Source organism: Erythranthe guttata, chromosome 12, assembly GCF_056151865.1.
Source record: "Erythranthe guttata isolate IM_541 chromosome 12, IM_541, whole genome shotgun sequence".
Taxonomy (NCBI): Eukaryota; Viridiplantae; Streptophyta; class Magnoliopsida; order Lamiales; family Phrymaceae; genus Erythranthe; species Erythranthe guttata.
Window position 1 is genome coordinate 8,675,426 of NC_142544.1, and position 19,521 is coordinate 8,694,946.

The 19,521-nt window shown below is 36.9% G+C and overlaps 1 protein-coding gene across 1 annotated transcript; it reads left to right on the forward strand.

Moving 5' to 3' along the window:
• The first annotated feature begins 5,561 nt into the window (after nucleotides 1-5,561).
• Nucleotides 5,562-19,271, forward strand: LOC148766398 (uncharacterized). Its single transcript, XM_088827270.1, has 7 exons — nucleotides 5,562-5,685; nucleotides 5,802-6,037; nucleotides 6,339-6,722; nucleotides 7,296-7,680; nucleotides 7,880-9,438; nucleotides 10,208-10,537; nucleotides 19,206-19,271. Exons 1-7 carry the CDS (start codon nucleotides 5,562-5,564, stop codon nucleotides 19,269-19,271), a joined length of 3,084 nt encoding a protein of 1,027 aa, XP_088683396.1.
• Nucleotides 19,272-19,521: the final 250 nt, after the last annotated feature.

Here is a 19,521-nt window from a genome sequence, read left to right on the forward strand (position 1 = left end):
TTTGCAAACATTCAGTGATATTAAATTATACATTCATGTTCCACGAAATTCAATAGAATAGTATGTGGGTTGATTATTGATCATTATAAAACTACACATCAAATCCCAATAAGTCGAGAAACAAAAAAATAGATCGAATAAGTTGATGGAGACTTCTTAATTAGTAATCGGGAATCTAGGTAAAAGAACAAGTGAGTTATCCGCAACTTTCGATTCTTTCTACAATTTAGCTTGATTTTATCTTGTTTTTTTCTTTTCGTAAAACTGAATTATCAATCCGGATATGGTGCAGAAGGTGAATGATTGAACCGAAAATCACACCGAACCGAAACCCATGTATTGTAAAATGAAACTAATGAAATTTAGTTTCAGAAATATGGAATGAAAACATATTCATATCATACCAAAACATTCAACCACTCAAGAAGCCAAAAAGAAAGAATTACAAAATGGCCCCGAATCTTCAAAAATATTCATTATGCACCCAATAGCGTTTAGATAAGCGCCACTCTTGCCAAAAATCCAACGATCTTCCCATTGCAAGCATAATAAGAAGTGACAAATTCGCCAATCTCAGATCCTACCGGACCATACTTACCCTTCGTGTGGAATTTCAGCGACCTTATCATACTTTGGCAATAAAAACCTTCAATTCCAACTAAATTTTCATCTTCATTAATCTCAATCTACATATACGAACGCACAAAAAAAAAAAGGCGAAATTATAGATTGGAAATTAAAATAACACGAATATGATTGGATAATTATAGCATAATTACCTTTTTAACGATATCTGCGCATGGGGCGCCATGCATTATCGACCAAATAGGTGTGCCATCTTTTTTCAAATACTGAAATTGGATTGCAGATATGGCATTACTGGAACTCCATGCATGCACATGAATCTGTTTTATATCAAAAAAGACGCCATCATCGAACAACCTCCCGTTTGTGCTGCCCCACGGCCCGGGATTTCGGAGCAGTAGGCTCTTGTTAATCATCACATTGTTCGGTTGAATCTTCAAACAATTAAAACATGACTTAATTTAGTGATGTTGTGTTGCATATTATATATATTTGAGTTAAATAAGCACAAACCCCATGTGTATTGCCTAACTGCTGAATAAGCCCTTGTGTTAAAAGAGAATTACTGATTACCCCCTATATTACATTTTATATAGCACACCGCCCCGTGAACGAGATAAGCATGTTGAGTTAAACGAAATGGCAAAACTACCCCTAGTTAAATATACAACATTAAACAACTACCCACCTTATCAAAAAAAGAGAAAAAAATCTACGACACCGACCCAAATACCTTTAAGCAATGTGAAATGACAAAAATACGTTACGAGGTTTTCAGCGATTTGATTCACAAATATTATTACTTTGCTGTTATTTAAAACAGATATAATTAATTTGATTATACCAATTTATTATAACATAGTTGGTTTTAGTTTTAGAAATATGAGTTTTTAATACTATTTCAATTTTTAAAACAAAAAAATGCAAAATACATATACTATAAATAGATAAATCGTTAAAAAGATAAAAGAAAAGGAATAGTGACGCACCTATATACAATTTGTTTCTTATTTCATCCAATGAAGTATGTGTAGGTGGTGTTTGCAAAAGTTCATTCAAAAGCAGAAGTTACAAATTATGAGTTAAGTTGATATTAAGTATTTATTTCAGAAATTTAAAATTCTCTCATCATGTGAGAGGCGCATCTTCTCTCATCTGAGAGGCTTTTCTTATTTGTTCACAAATCTTTTTCCTCCATTGGTTGGGTGGTTGATTTTGTGTTTGTGTTCCATTTCCTGTTCATGCCCGGACATCGTGATCGTGTGTTAGTATTGCTTTCTAATTTTTGTTGTCCATAATCTTTGTTTGTTTTAGGGTTTTCTGTTTTGTTTCTCTAGTCGTCTGCCGACTTAACCTAGTTTCCTTATTTTCTTATTTTATTATTTCTTCTTTTCTCTAGCTCTTCGATTTGTGGCGGCGCAACTGTAATCCTTGCTCTTTGCTCTCGTCAATCCACCTCTCTCTGTCTTTGATCATGGATGGCCTTGTAGCATCTATGGCAAGACAGTTCACTCTTACCACGGAGGAGGAAGAAGGCGTTGTTGTGGAGACCAATCTACACGAAGTTAGGGTTTTGGCCGGAGGGCACCGCCTGATTGGTAGAGTGGTAACTAACAGAGAAAATTCATCCCACACAATCAGGGCAAACGTATTATGTCTCCTGCAGCCTGTGAAAGGATGTGATTTCCAATCTATTGGGGGTTAATAAGTTCATCATCACTTTCAACCACCCCTTGGATCTCAAACACGCTAAGGAAGGTAATCCGTGGCTCTTGGATAAGAATGCGCTGCTCTTCCGCGATCTTCACGCCGAAGATGATTCGAATCGGCTGGAATTCAACCTAATGTCCATCATAATGAGATTCCATCACCTTCCTATTAAACAACGATCATTGGGAATTATTCAGCAGATTGCGAACCGGATTGGAGAGTTCCTTGAGGTTCTGAACCAGAAACAAAGTGATGTTGCTCAGTTTATAAGGGTGAAGGTTTGACTTGATGTGACCCGATGTCTAAAACGAGGATTGTTTCTTGATGCTACAGACGGAACTTGAATCTCGGTGGCGTTCACGTATGAGCGACTTGTTGGAGTAGGTGACCAACAAGCCAACTTGTGGCTGTGGTCTTTCCTTTTATCTTGTAATAAAACAATCGTTTTTCGTTCGTAATGATAAAACATTTCATTTGGCATTCTATATATGTTATCCCATGCAAGTAGCATAGATATAGTCCTAACGAGTTACTCTATTACTGTGAGTTGATCTAGTAGAATCGTGAGATAACTCAGCAATGTAATGTAACTGTTAAACCTTGTTCCTAGTCGATGGGTTACGCCAATAATAAGGATACCGGCCTTTCCCTTTTGAGACTAGCACTTAGTGTATGTGTACTGCGTCTCATCAGTCCTCGGTGTTGTGATATCGGCATACTTGAGTGGGTGCTCATACTAGATGAGTTCACTGAACTCCCTCGCCCTAGAAATCTGTAAGTGGTTCTCATTCATCGAGTAATAGGTTTCTAAGATATAGTTGTACACCATTAGTCCTTAAGACCCAGACATCACCGTGACTTCACTAGAGGACTGATTGTATCGTGACCTGTCCCTGAGTCCCACAACGGACCACTCCAAGGGCCAACGTTCGTGCAATCCGAAATCTAGTGTGAAGTCTGTGCATTGTAGTAGGGGATTCGAGCGCTTGAGTAGTCATGGATGTCCAGTGTGTTCTGACGGTTTATAATCCAAGGAATCTCTGGCCAGAGTTGATAGTGGGGTGATTAGGGAAATGTGTTTCCCTAAGTCGCACACGAACGGATTTATAATACCTAGAACGTTCGCACGGTTATTGAACTTTATAAGAGGTCTCGGTGAACCAATGCCTCTAGTTCAATCGGGACATATGCTGCGAAGGGATCGTACTGTACGCTAACTATATCATAAGGTTCTTGCAGGCACTTCACTTGTATCTAGGGAATCATGATGCGTAGTTTCTAGACGCCAATCTTGATTCGTTGGGCACCGATTTGATCGGCGATTAAGTAAAATGAGTTTTACTCTAATCAGGACTCTTGGGAGGAGTTCATATAAGAACAATGTGTTGTTCGAATCACAAAGAGTTGTGAGCCCACGGCTAGCATACACCTGAACCATTGAGGGTCACACTTCTCGTGTAACACGGATCCTTGATAACAATGAGCATAGGTTAATATGTTAATCTTTGCAAAGTTGGAGGTCAATATGATTGAGTCCAAGATTCGTGATTGTGGATTACGAGTCGGAATGAACGTAGAGAAAGAGAGACATGCGAAATTTAGTGGACTTTCTAAATTGGGAAGTTTCCCGATTTAGCAGATCCACTGAAGTGGAAGTTTCCAATTTTGGAAATTGAAAATTTCGAAGAGGCACTCGTATCGACGAGGACTTTAAGCTCGTCACAAATATAATTTCGTTATAATTTTGTGAACGATTGTTTGTTAGAAACGAGGCCGACGAGGGAATGGACTTAATGCATCAGTGGGTCAAGCCCAATGACTTAAGCCCACAAGGGTTGAGAACCCTAAGTATAAATAGACCTCAAACAAGAGTTTGAGATCATATTTTTACACACCAAAACCTTAGCCGTCCAGCCTCTCAGCCGCTGCTGCTCCGCCGCACCGGTGCCGTCCGCCGCCGGAAAACGCCGATTTTTCCTCTCCTTTCTCTATCGTATTTCCCTTGTTATCTAACCCCTTTGTATCTAGTACTACAATAGGGGGATATCGGTTTATTCGAGGTGAAACCTAATTGGAGAGGAGCTGCTGCCCCGACGGAATTGCCACGCCGCCGCTGCACCGTCCACGCGCCGCCGCCGCTAACTTTGCCACGCGCCGCCGTCCGCCGTCTGTTGGATCAGTTTGCTCCAGCCGTGAGTTGCAGCCCCGAGGAGTGGTAATTTGCAGCTTGTACGTGTTTGAGTTTGGATTTCGATTCGTCGAAATCTCACGCTACAAGAGGTAATTAAATCGGAACTTTCGCAATTAGATTCGAACATGTTTGTATGTTTTTTTAATTTACGAGCATGAGTAACATGTGATTACGTGTTTCGATTTTGTAATATGATGAACAAGCATGTTTCATATTTTTCGATTTTACATTTTTTTAATTAAATTGATAATTACCATGTGTATGGCCAAAGCATTAAGGTACGTTGACTATGTGATTAGTTTATGCATGTAATCGAAACTAGTTCGATCTTAAATTTTTAAATTCCGCTGCGTATACATGCACGATCCCCAACACGACTACCAAACTTTTTCTTTCTATGTGGGATTATCGGGCATGGGGAACAACGTTGCTCTATGCGCTACGAGGATAACTTTGTGGATCCGGGGGAGGACCTACCTTACGGAACATGGATGCGTGTCTCGAATAACAGAGATGTTGACAAGCCCAGACCCCCCTTGATTGCTGTTGCACCAGGAAACACACCGAGTGCTTCTATTTCTCCTGAATCTAGCATGCGGGGAAGGCAGGTCTTCGATTTATCTGCCCGTACGAGGCAAGATAGGGGACAAGGTTTTCAGCTGGATAAAGAGAACGATACTCGAGAATCAGAAGAGGAGATCACCTTGATTGATAATGTCATACAGTTGCATGCTAACGCTGCTCTTACCAAGGCAACTCGAAAGAAAATTTCTATCACAAGCAATAGCCGAAAGAAGAAGAAAGCCGAAGCAATGATATACAATATTATTCCACCAGACGGGAAACGAAAACAACCGTGTTTGAGGGACGAGGATCTTATGTCAATGGCGGAGACTGCTGGGCAGTCCCGCCGACTTCAATGAGTTGCTTATACTGGAATCGTCAAGGGTTAGGGGTTCCCTTGACAATTCATGTGCTCGGAGACATGCTCCGAAAATATAACCCCTCATTGGTGTTTCTCTCGGAAACACGGGCAACATCACAACTAGTTGAGAGATTGAAACAAAGATGGAATATGCATGGAGTCAGTGTAGATAAAATTGGAAAGTCGGGTGGGCTTGCTATGCTCTGGCAGAGAGAGTTGGTGGTCGACTTGAGGAGTTTGTCAAGCAATCACATTGACGTGGATGTCCAGGGAGGTAATGGAACGGAAAATTGGAGGGCCACTGGGTTATATGGTTTCGCGGACCAAGGAAATCGATACCGATCGTGGGAAATCCTCAGAAGCATCAGGATAACAAGGCTTGAGTTGTAGGTGGAGACTTTAGTGAGATTCTTTTCAACTCCGAGAAAGAAGGTGGAAATCCTAAATTGCCTAGTCATATTTCAAACTTTCGTGAAGCCTTGGAAGACTGCAACCTCTCAGATCTTGGTTTCTCGGGTTTTCTGTTCACCTGGTCGAATAACCGTAAAGATCCGAATACAGTGAGATGCCGCCTTGACCGTGTTTGTGCAAATAGATTATGGTCTGACTTGTTCCCCTCAGCGCAGGTGCAACACCTTGACTATCCTGGATCTGACCACAAGCCTATTATTATGTACCTAAAAGCCGTTTTCACGGCACTCTCGTATAGGAGAAAACAACCATTTCGTTTTGAAGCGACGTGGATTTAACGTGATGACTGTGAGGAAGTTATTAAGAAAAGTTGGATCGGGGGTATAAATGGGGATCCTATGGCAGATATTATGCAAAAGAAGGACGTTTGCACAGTTGCGTTGATAAATTGGAGTAGAGCGGTGGTCAAGCAACCTAAATCCCGTATTGAAAGAATACACAAACGACTTCATGCAGATAGGTGTACAAATCGAGGCGAGTAAGGCTGAAAAAACATCTCTCCAATCAGAATTGGAACAATTGTATGATGAATGGGACTTATATTGGCGGCAACGGAGTAAAGTTCAATGGATGCAAGAGGGAGATCGTAATACCAAATTTTTCCACGCAAAGGAAACAATTCGGAAGAAGACGAACTGGGTTAATAAACTGAGAGACAACAGCGGCCATTGGCGTGAAAGTAGGGAGGATATCGAATATGTTATCTCGAATTATTTTGAGAAAATATTTAGTTCAAACAATCCGAGAGAGGCTGCGATCAATGAGATGCTAGAGGCGATTGAGCCAAGGATTACAGGAGCGGCAAAACAAATTCTTTCCCTTCCCTTTACGGCAGACGAGGTAACCCATGCTATTTTTCAAATGGCACCTCTTAAATTCCCTGGCCCGGATGGTTTACCTGTTGTTTTTTATACAAAATATTGGAATATACTGGGCTCAGATGTCATAAAATGCGTCCTATATTTTCTTAACAATAAAAACCTTCCCTTTTCTCTTAATTTCACTTTCATTGTCCTCATTCCAAAAGTGAAAACCCCTGAACGTATCAGTGGATATAGGCCCATTAGTCTGTGTAACGTTATATATAAATTTGGGTCCAAAGTTATCACTAATCGGCTTAAATTAGTGTTGAATGACATTATTTCTCCAACCCAATCAACTTTTGTCCCTAAACGTCTTATTAATGATAATATCTTAGTAGCCTTCGAAGTTAATCATTTCATTTAATCTAGTCCTAATAAAAAGGCGAATTTTATGGCTATTAAATTGGATATTAGTAAAGCATACGATCGGGTTGAATGGCTCTTTTTGAGGAAAATTTTATGTCGTTTGGGTTTTCCTGCTTCTTTTATTGATCTGATCATGTTATGTGTCACTTCGGTTTCTTACTCCTTCTTGTTTAATGAATCTCAGTTCGGGTTTCTCAAACCCACAAGAGGGCTCCGCCAAGGCGACCCCATATCTCCATATTTGTTTATCTGCTGTACAGAAGCCCTCATTGCTATGTCTCGCAAAGAAGAAGCTGCCGGAAATCTGCATGGAGTACGGGTGGCCCCATCTGCGCCTATAATATCTAATCTTTGTTTTGCAGATGATACTTTATTCTTTTGCAAAGCAGATGAAACCAATGCGTTAACTCTGAAGAACATTTTACAGAAATACGCGGTGGCCTCGGGGCAAGAGATAAACCTCGATATGTCCGCAATGACTTTTAGTCCATCTACGCCCGCGACAACCCGGGATACTATTTCCCAAATTCTCGGTTTTCGAGTGGTAGATAGCCACGACAAGTATCTTGGTATGCCGGTTTCTTTGGGAATGATGAAAAAAGAGATGTTTAGCTACCTACGAGAGAGAATGTGGGCCTAGATCAAAGGATGGAACGAGAGAAATTTATCAAAGGCGGGTAAAGAGGTGATGATCAAGGCGGTGGGTGCTCCAGGCGATACCGGCTTATATAATGAGTTGTTTCTTGCTTCCCCAAAATCTTATTACAGAGCTCGAATCAGTTATTCGAAAATTCTTGTGGGGTAATGGAAAAAATAGATACCTTGCATGGTTGGCATGGCGAAAATTGTGTATGGAAAAGGAATATGGAGGTCTTGGCTTTAGAGACCTGCGGACTTTTAATTTGGCACTTTTGGCGAAACAGGCGTGGCGGATTTGGACTCAACCCAACCTCATTTTATCTCGAATCCTTAAAGCGCGATACTTTCCGAATGGGGATATATGGTCTGCAAGTTTAGGATCACGACCCTCTGCAACCTGGCGGGGTATTTTAAAGGCTCGTTCATTTTTATCTATGGGTGCTAAGGTTAGAATTGGCGATGGAAGTACAACCTCAATACGGTATGATCCGTGGTTGCCTGAGGCTGGAGGTAGAATCATCACGAAGAGACCTGTACACACAAGCTTTCCCGACAAAGTGTGCGATCTCATAATCCCTTCAACTCGGTCCTGGAATGTGTCACTTATTAAAGAATCATTTTGGCCGACTGATATTCAACATATTTTGTCTGTTCCAATTGGTTGTAGTCATGCTAAGGATAGACTTATTTGGAGTCTTACGAAGGATGGACGCTTCTCTGTTAAGTCCTGCTATCACAACATTTTAATGAGGGATGAAAAACAAGATTCGTCAAATGGAGGTTGTGCTAGAAACTGGAAGTTTATATGGAAGCTTCAGATTCCGCCAAAAAATCGTATCTTCTTGTGGAGAGCTTGTACATGCATTTTACCGAACAACGTTGAGCTTTTCCGTCGCAACATTATCTATTCTCCCTTCTGTAACTTTTGCAGGGATAAAATCGAAACAACGGTCCATATTTTCCAAAACTGCAGCGGCATTTCTTGTGTTTGGAGAGGCCATCCCTTCAACTTGGATAGCTTGGGTGAATTTCCAAACATGTGGGACTGGTTGGAATTTTTGGATAAGAGACTGACTAAGGACCTATTTCTCTTGGCGACAGTGGTGATTTGGAAAGCGTGGGAGAGCCGAAACAAAGAAGAGCACGGGGAGAGGGGTATCCAACATGTTGATTTACCATCATGGGCATCGGCATATATCTTGGCGTATCAGCAAGCCCAGCTGATTCATACCCCATTAAAACAGCAACCTCACATAACGGCATGGACTCCCCCGAACCAAGGTGTCGTGAAAGTCAATTTCGACGTCGCTTTTCCAACGGGTAAGGACTTCTACAGAACGGCTATGGTGGCAAGAGATTCTAACGGAAAGTGTATCTGGTGGAGTATTGGCAAATTCTCGGGCCGCCCTACCGTCGTGGAAGGCGAAGCCCACGCAGCTCTCTATGCACTTACCAAAGCAAAAATTAAAGGGTGGCACTCATTATTCCTTGAAGGCGACTCGTTAGAATTAATGGAAGCCTTACGTCGGCAGGAGACATCTGATTCTTCCTTTGGCGCCTATATTGAAGACTACTCTAATTTACTTAAGTATTTTTCTTACTGTTACGTTCTTTTGGTTTTATTAAAATACAAGGCAATTGTCTTGCCCATGCACTTGCTCAAATGGCCGATTTGGTCTATGTTGCGGGTGATACTCTTCCTTTTGAAGTGGCTTCCTATGCCTAATAATAGTCATTTTTTCAAAAAAAAAAAAAGAAGATATTAAGTATTTATTTCTAAATGTGATACGAATTATTATTTAATATATTATTTAAATATTAGTTAGTTAGTATTTCATTATTAATTAATTAGTATAGTATATTTATATTGAATATAGCCGTGTGTTAGTTTAGAGTTAGGAGGATTAGGAGGATTATTTAGTATTTTATTAGTATAGATAATTATCTTTTCTAGTGAGATTAGGATTCTAGGGTTTTATTATCTGTAAATAGACGTCTTGTGCTAGGGTTTTATAATGAAGATAAATAATAAAGAAGAGTTTTCTTACGTTTAGTAAAGAAATCTTATGATACTCAAGATATCGTATCAATTGGTATCAGAGCGACGTTGCGATAACACCAACGCTTCGCTAGTGAAGCAGCGATTATATCAAAGCTAAGCTGGAGCAAAGTTAAAGATCACATCAAAACTTTGTGAAAATCATGATGTCAGAAACAAGACGGTTAGAGCGATTGGAGAAATCCGTAGAGAGATTACGAATTGATTATCAGAAATTGCTCGAACAAAGTCACAGGCGACGTCAACACCAACACAAAAGCCGAAGGGACCGCCGCCCATCACCGCCAATGCCACCGCCGCCATCATCACCGCCGTTGCCGAGCCTATCCTCGGAGGGAGAGGAAGAGGACGACCAATATTTTTTCTAAGAGTCCCAATTTTTTGTGAGATCGCCGAAGGATGAATTATCGGATTCAGTTGAAGTAATTTGGGATGAAGACGAGAAATTAACCAGTGAGGAGATTGAAGAATCACTCGTCTTAAGTGTGATAATTTGGAATGAACACGAGAAGTTAAGTAGCGAGGAGGACAAAGAATTAAAAAATATAGTGGACGGATGCCACGACTTCCAGGAGAAAGGAAACGAAGAAGTACTTGTGATTGTGAATGAGCCTGATTCTATAAAGACGGTCGAAGAAAAAGTTACGGTGATTGTAAGGGAGACGAAACTTGAAAAGGCAATTGAGAAGGTTGATTTATCTACCAAGAGATTGAGAAATTACGTTCGGGTAGATGGACTCATATTTGGAAAAGACCTCGATTTTTCATCATGTTTTTCGGATTCAATCGGAAAGCAATTCGATGGCGTCAAGCATAGATGCAAACACAGAAAAGAGAGACGATTATTGGGCAGAACATTGAGGACAAGGTTCATTTCAAGAGAGGTGGTTTGATACGAATTATTATTAAATATATTGTTTAAATATTAGTTAGTTAGTATTTTATTATTAATTAATTAGTATAGTATATTTATATTGAATATAGCCGTGTGTTAGTTTAGAGTTAGGAGGATTATTTACTATTTTATTAGTATAGGTAATTATCTTTCCTAGTGAGATTAAGATTCTAGGGTTTTATTATCTTTAAATAGTCGTCTTGTGCTAGGGTTTTATAATGAAGAGAAATAATAAAGAAGAGTTTTCTTACGTTTAGTAAAGAAATCTTATGATACTCAAGAGATCGTATCAAAATGTTTTGGCAGCGTTGTACAAATACGAGGAAAAATCAACTGAAAAAAAAAATGCAAGTTTAGATAGCTTGAAACAACTTATTTTAAAAGGTGTAAAAGTAAAAGCTACTTTTGCAAACACCTAAAAACGAGCAAAAAAAAACTCAGAATCTATTTCTAAAGTTTTTGCAAACACCATTGTGATAATAATTAAATAAATAGAAGAGCTGACCATGATGTGCTCCGAATGTTCCTCCTTAGGAATCGACACAAAAATGGATGAAAGGGGTTTGATATAAATTCCAAGTGAGCGTAAACATCGATCCCATTTCCCATGAAATCCAGTAAATCAAGTTACTTTTCTGGCGGAACGAAAACGAGGATCCAGTAGCAGAACCGAAAGGCCCATATTCCCTGTTTTTTGTGTAAAATTTGATGGATTATATTTTATAACTTGTAGATCTCCGATGTAAGTTGTATCGTAAGCATAATGATCAGCAGGAGCATAAGTCCCGCTCACGCCAGTTAAGAAATCGGAAGGGAAATCGATATTTAGCTGCATCACATATTACAATAATTATCAGTCATTGCATTAAAAAATCCACGGAGGGCCGTTAATGCTAGGGGGAGGCGGGACTTCTTCGACCCTCCACTCGGTGAAAAATACCGTGTGGGTCTTCTGCTGCCATGTGTTATTTTTTGTATTTTATAGGGGTTTTTGTGCATAGGTCTCTAACCAAGAATCTTTATTATTCTAGGTTTAGGGCCTATATCTCTTCCACCAACAAGTCCATCCCTTTAATCTTATATATAAAAGAAAGAAACGCTGTGCAACCCTAAAAAACCCTAATGATATTTCTGTAATTATTTATTTTTAATATTTTTTGTCTACTAATTTATAACTATAATTTTAACAATTATCAATCTCCGATTTTTCATCAATATATTCTCAAATCTTAAGCGATAAAGATATGCGGTATACGATTTTTTAAATCTTAATCTATATACTTGGATTATAAATCTTAATATGTAAGATTGAAAAAAATCAATGATAAAGATATGCGATATACGATTTTTTAAATCTTAATCTATATACTTGGATTATAAATCTTAATATGTAAGATTTAAAAAAAATCAATGTTATATAAAATATGAATAATACTACATTATTAAATTTTACTATGTCAGTGTACGATATTTTCTTATTATGTATTAAATTGATTATTTTTTCACTTTTGAAATAATATTCCGTGCATCGGACGGGGAAAAAAATGCTAGTGTTTATTATAAATAAAGAAAACATTCATGTATATGACAATATTACCCCCAACCCTTTATACCCAATTCTTAATTTTAACCCCAATTTAATCAATTTTGTCCACAAATATCCAATTTTGACCACAAAAATGCAATTTTGACTTTTTTTCTTCAAAAACTTTTTTTTTCAATTTTTTTTGCCGCCGTATTCCGGCGTTGACTTTTTGTTAGTGTTTCTTTTTTTTTTATTATTTTTTTTACATCCGCCGTTAAATATTGACCGTAATTGTGCTGTCACTGACAGTAAATTAACGTAATTATACTGTCAATGACAGTACATTAACGTAATTGTACTGCCGTTAACAATACATTTATGAAATTGTTCTGCCGTTGACAGTAAATTAACGTAATATTCTTATAAGTTTCTTTTGTTATTTTTTTTTTTTAATTTAGTTTTGATTTCTTAACAAGTCAACGCAATTATATTACTGATATTACTGTCAAGCACATCAATATTATTATTTTTTTGGGTTTTTTGTTTTGTTTGAGTTATTCCCGGAGTAACGTAATAATATTACATTCTATTATTGTAATATTACTGTAAACACAATAATATTACTGTGGTTGACGGTAATATTGTTAGAGTAGGTGACCAACAAGCCAAGTTGTGGCTGTGGTCTTTCCATTTATTATTGTATCTTAAGCGATAAAGATATGCGATATACGATTTTTTAAATCTTAATCTATATACTTGGATTATAAATCTTAATATGTAAGATTTAAAAAAAATCAATGATAAAGATATGCGATATACGATTTTTTAAATCTTAATCTATATACTTGGATTATAAATCTTAATATGTAAGATTTAAAAAAAATCAATGCTATATAAAATATGAATAATACTACATTATTAAATTTTACTATGTCAGTGTACGATATTTTCTTATTATGTATTAAATTGATTATTTTTTTCACTTTTGAAATAATATTCCGTGCATCGGACGGGGAAAAAAATGCTAGTGTTTATTATAAATAAAGAAAACATTCATGTATATGACAATATTAACCCCAACCCTTTATACCCAATTCTTAATTTTAACCCCAATTTAATCAATTTTGTCCACAAATATCCAATTTTGACCACAAAAATGCAATTTTGACTTTTTTCTTCAAAAACTTTTTTTTTTCAATTTTTTTTTGCCGCCGTATTCCGGCGTTGACTTTTTGTTAGTGTTTCTTTTTTTTTTATTATTTTTTTTTACATCCGCCGTTAAATATTGACCGTAATTGTGCTGTCACTGACAGTAAATTAACGTAATTATACTGTCAATGACAGTACATTAACGTAATTGTATTGCCGTTAACAATACATTTATGTAATTGTTCTGCCGTTGAAAGTAAATTAACGTAATATTCTTATTAGTTTCTTTTGTTAATTTTTTTTAATTTAGTTTTGATTTCTTAACAAGTCAACGCAATTATATTACTGATATTACTGTCAAGCACATCAATATTATTATTTTTTTGGGTTTTTTGTTTTGTTTGAGTTATTCCCGGAGTAACGTAATAATATTACATTCTATTATTGTAATATTACTGTAAACACAATAATATTACTGTGGTTGACGGTAATATTGTTAGAGTAGGTGACCAACAAGCCAACTTGTGCTGTGGTCTTTCCATTTATTATTGTAATAAATAAACCTTTTTCGTATTAATGATAAAACACCTTGGCATTCTATATATTTGTCCCTTTATCACAAGCATAGATATAGTCCTTACAGTTATTAAAAGTACTAGTAATTGATCGTTTGAATCGTGAGATATTTATTTTAGTATTATAACTGTTAAACGTGTTCTTAGTCGAAGGGTTACGCCAGCAATGAGGATATCGACCTTTCCCATTAAGAGACTAGCACTTAGTTTATTTGTACTGCATCTCATCAGTAAACAATATTGTGATATCGGCATACATAAGTGGGTGCTCGTAAGTTGACGAGTTCACTGAACTCCCTCACCCTAGAAATCTCTAAGTGGTTCTCAATAATCGAGTAGAGATATCTATGGTATAGTTGTACACCATTACTCCTTATGACCTAGACATCACCGTGACTTCACTAGAGGACCAGCTGTATCGTGACCTGTCCCTGAGTTCCACCGAGGACCACCCCAAGGGCCAGTGTTCGTGCAGTCCGAAATCTAGTGGGAGGTCTGTGCATTGTAGTCGGGGATTCGATTGCTAGAATAGTCTTGGATGTCCTGTGTGTTCTCATAGTTTGTAATCTCTAAGTCACTGGCCAGAGCTGACTAAGTGATGATTAGAGAATTCGATTCTCTAAGTCATGCACGTAACGATTACAACAACGATCGCACATTCATTGAACTACTAAGGAGGTATCGATGAACCAATGCCTTTAGTTCAATCGGGACATATGAATCGAATGGATCGTACTGTACGCTAACTATATCAAAAGGTTCTTGCAAGCACTTCATTTGTATCTAGTGAATCATGACGCGTAGTTGCTAGACGCCAATCTTGATTCGTTGGGTGATTAAGGTGAAACGATCTTCATCTTAATCGTAACTCTAAGGGATGAGTTTTGATCACCAAGGGTTGTGGGCCCACGGCTAGCTTACACCTGAACCATCGAGGGTCACACTGCTCGTGCACATGAGATCTTTGAATAAACGGTCAAAAGATAAAAATGTTTAATCTTTGCATGATTGGAAGTCAATATGATTGGGTCCTACATTCGTAATTTGAAATTATGAATGAGAATAAGAAAAGGAAAAGAGTAGGCGAACATCTTAGCTGACTTTCTAAATCGGAAAGTTTCCAAATTTAGAAAGTGCATTGAATTAGGGTTTCCACTTTTAGAAAGTTGGAAATTGAGAATTGGCACTCGTAATGACGAGGACATTATAATGATTCCGAAAATGTAATCGTTATAATTTTCCGATCATTGAATTGAGAGAAACGAGCGAGTAAAGAACTAACGAGCTTAAGTTGTTGGGCCCGGTCCAACTTAACCCCGTTAGGGCTTTTATACAAGACACTATAAATAATTGATTTATAGGTCTTGCACAAACACACAACCCTAACGAAACCCTAGCCGCTCTCATCTCTCTCTCGGCCGACCTCAACCCGCGGCCACCACCGTGGCCGCCGTCGCCAACTCGCCAGTTGCGGCCACCCCTTGGCCGATTCTATTGGTAGTTCTTTTCTCTTTTCGTTTCTTCCGTTTTATTCTAACTATTTCGTGTCTAATGCCACGTTGTAGTAGATAGAAGTATACGAGGTGAAATCCGAGAGGAGGAAGATCGAAGAATCAAAGAATCGAGAAGCAGCAACCGAGCCAACGACGCACGCGCCTCCACGCGCCGCCCGAAGACAATGTGTGAACCACACGCGCTGCCGTTGCTCACGCCGTCGCCGCCGCCGCTTCGCCGTTGCTGCCCTGGATTGCACGAATTTGTTTCCGTGGCAATCTTGCTTCTTTTCGTGCGCCTACCTCACGCTTCAAGAGGTAAAGTTTCAAATCCGTGGTAGTTCGATAATGATTTAATTTAGATTAAATATGCATGTTCGTATCGTAGTATATTGTATGAATTTATATGTGTTATGTGATTACATGAAATTCGTAATTTACTGTGAGCATGCTAATTGGGTTAATGTCGATTAAATAATTCGCATGCATGTTGTTTTTAATTTCGCTAGAAGCGCAAAGGTACGCAATTAATTGTTTACAATTATCGGACATGTGATTATGTGTTTTAAATTTGTTTAATTTGCATAAAATTGTTGTTTTCCGCTGCGTACACGTGTCCGATTCCCAACAAATATTACTGTAGTTATAGTAATATTGTTGTCAACCACATCAATATTATTATTTTGTTTGGTTTTTTTGTTTGATTGAGTTATTCACGGAGTAACGTGAAAATATTACTGTGTATTATTGTAATATTGTTGTGGTTGACGGTAATATTACTTTGTTATAGTAATATTACTGTCACTCATAGTAATATTAATTCTTTTGGCTTTTTATTATGTTTACATTTGTTGAACGGTCAACATAGTAATATTACTCTATTACACAATAATAATGAGTTTTGTTGTGTTAATATTACTGTGCTAGAGATTAATATAGCAATATTATTGTGTTAAACGATAGTATAATTTATTTTACTGTGTTTAACAGTACTTTAGTTAATATTACTGTCAATTACAGCAATATTGCTGTTTAAACGAAAAAAAATGATGTTACAGAAATAAAGAAAGAAAAAAAAAAGTCAACGCCGGTCAAAGCCGGAAACCGGTGGCGAAAAAACAAGGAGGAAAAAAAAAAAGAAGTCAACGCCGGAGATCGGCGGTCAACGTCGGAGACCGGCAGTCAACGGCGGTTGACCGGCGGTCAACGGCGGTGGCGAACGAATTTGTCCATAAAAATGTGTTTTGGGTCAAAATTGAATAAGTTGTGAAATTTGGGGTCAAATGAAGGTTATATTTAAAATAAATAATGAAATTGGAGCATATTAAAGTATGAAGGGCTATTTTAGTCTTATACAAAAATCTGGACCGTGTGAGGATTTTTTTGTAAATGAGTTTATTGTGTGGATCTCTTTATGAATAAGTACCCATTGATGGACTTATTCGTAAAAACACATATTTTATAATATATTCTCCCATTAAAACTAGGGATAATTAGTTGGAACCCCCTTATTTGGAACTTATATAGATGGGGGTCCATTTTGTTAGTTGATTATAGCTATAGGTCAATTGACCAATAAATGTAATATAAATTAAATTAAATTATTTTTCTATTGACATTAATATCCTTAATTATTATTTATATTGAGATAGTTAGTTATGGGAAACATGAATAAAATCCCACATTTCACTCTCCCCTTTAACTTCTCTCTCTTTCCTCTCCTTTAAAATCCCACGTATTTTTCCTTTTTTGTTCTCTCTCCTTTAACTCCTACCTCTCTCTCCTCTCAATCACCTCTCTCCCTTTAACTTCTCTCTCTTTCCTCTCCTCCTTCACGTATTTTTTTTTCTCTCTCCTCACAATCACGCCCCTCTCTCTCTCTCTCTCTCTCTCTCTCTCTCTCTCTCTCTCTCTCTCTTTTTTCTTTTTTTCTTTTCTATTTTACAACAACAAATTGCAAAATACAATTAACAACATACAAACTGCAATTTATAATAGCAAAAATAAATAGCAAAACAAAATATAATACGGAACCACATACCATGTGTCAAAAATATTATTTTACAAATATTTTTTCACAACAACACAATATGTAACTAATGATAATTCACTCAAACAACAGATGTTCAAGTTTATTCTTACACGAACAATATAAAATATATTTAAAATATAAAATATGAAATAAAAGATGATATAACAAACCAACAAACCATTTTTATTTAGGAATAAATCACTACATTAAATACAAAATATTGTAAGATACAAATCAATAGATACAAGCATTATTGCAATATAGTCGATGAACAAACTACAATCTATCATAATTGATTATGGTTGGGGTGATGTCATAACGGACATAGTCTCGACGTCCGACTGAATTCACAACTTCCAAACGTCATCGGGGATCTTCTAGAAACATGATCGTGTCAGTAGCATCAACCTCTAATGAATCTCTTGTTTGTTTTCTTCTGGCCTATAGTTGTAGCGACGGTAAAATGCGAGTTCAACCAAAACATCTTACAATTATAATATGCACAAATTTGCATCAATGCATATTACAATATCAAAACGCATCATAAAATCCCTATAGAAAAGTACAATGTTCGAAGTTGCAACAACGAGATGCAAAAAAATAAAATTACTATTGCAATATGCAATACATTATGAAACAACAAAATACAAAAGAAAAAAAGGCATACACACATTAACTTTAATACGAGTTTAGAAAGAGAACAAAAAAATATGTGAAACCTTTCATAGTTATTCCTAAAGAAGAAAAAAAAAACTAATATTAATTTGCAATAACGAGTTGCAAATTAAAATATGCAGAACTGCAAAAGTGAAAATCAAAACCGTCTAAAGGGACAACATCAACAAACTTCAAGTTGCAGACATCAACATAAAAAATATAAACTACAACATATCAACAAAATAGTGGCAGCAACAACCAAATAAAAGTATGCAAATAACCATATCCAAATGCAATTGTCACCAACAAACTGCAAAATGCAAAGGATACAATGACAATACGTTATTTTCAACAAGTATTTAGTTATGATAGGTGAAACCATTTGTTACGACACCAAACTGCAAAATATTACAGTAAAGTGCAACTTGTACTATGATAACAACAAAGTCGAAATGAATTATAATATAAAAGAAAAATACGCATCATATAAGCGAAATCCAAAATAAACAGTAAAGTGCAAAATATACTATGCTAAAAACAAAAAAAAATCCAAACAAAAACCGATAAAATGTTGTAATCGACATCAAAAAAATATGTAACAAAAAACAGCAAAATCAAAAGCAAGAAACCAATGATTTTCACATAAAAACATATATGGTAACTGGGGTCGAAGAATCAAAGTGCAAAATACACATAAAAACAGCAAAATAAACATAAAAACAGCAAAATGAAAAACAAACAAAAAAAAAATCCTTTGCAGAAAACAAAGTTATTACTTGGGTCGTAGGATCCAAATCTCTGTCTTTCACTTCATTCATAAAAAAACCCATTGTATTTCGTCAATGAATCGCGATTTAAAAAAAAATACAAAAAATGGAATATATAGCAAATTACCTGTACGTTTTCGATTTTGCGCCATCTTCTCGGTTTCCAGATCTACAGACTCTCTATCGATCTCAACAATAGGTGGCTATGATTACATAGTTTGGGTTGAACGAAAAGGGGGGAGAGTTTTTGCATGTTTCAATTGACGAGATTTACAGATTTTTTCCTTCGATGGCGGTTTGCAGATTTACAACTTCTTCGTCGATCTGAGAATTTGGGCTATTGTGTGCGTTGAAAGAAACGAGAGGTGAGTTTTTGCAGTCTCCCTTAAACTGATTTGCTGGATAATTATATTTAAAAGAGAATTTTCCTATTTTGCTGCAAAGGGCAAATTAGCCAAAAATATTAGCAGGGGGATTAGAAAAATAGGACTTATGACTTGGACTAGGACCTATATAATCTTAGTGTGGAGGGTTTATAAAAAAAAACCCCTTAAAACTAACCTGTAGCTGAGTTTTAAAAATACAAAAAAAAAAAAACACGTAGCAGAAGAAGATTCAC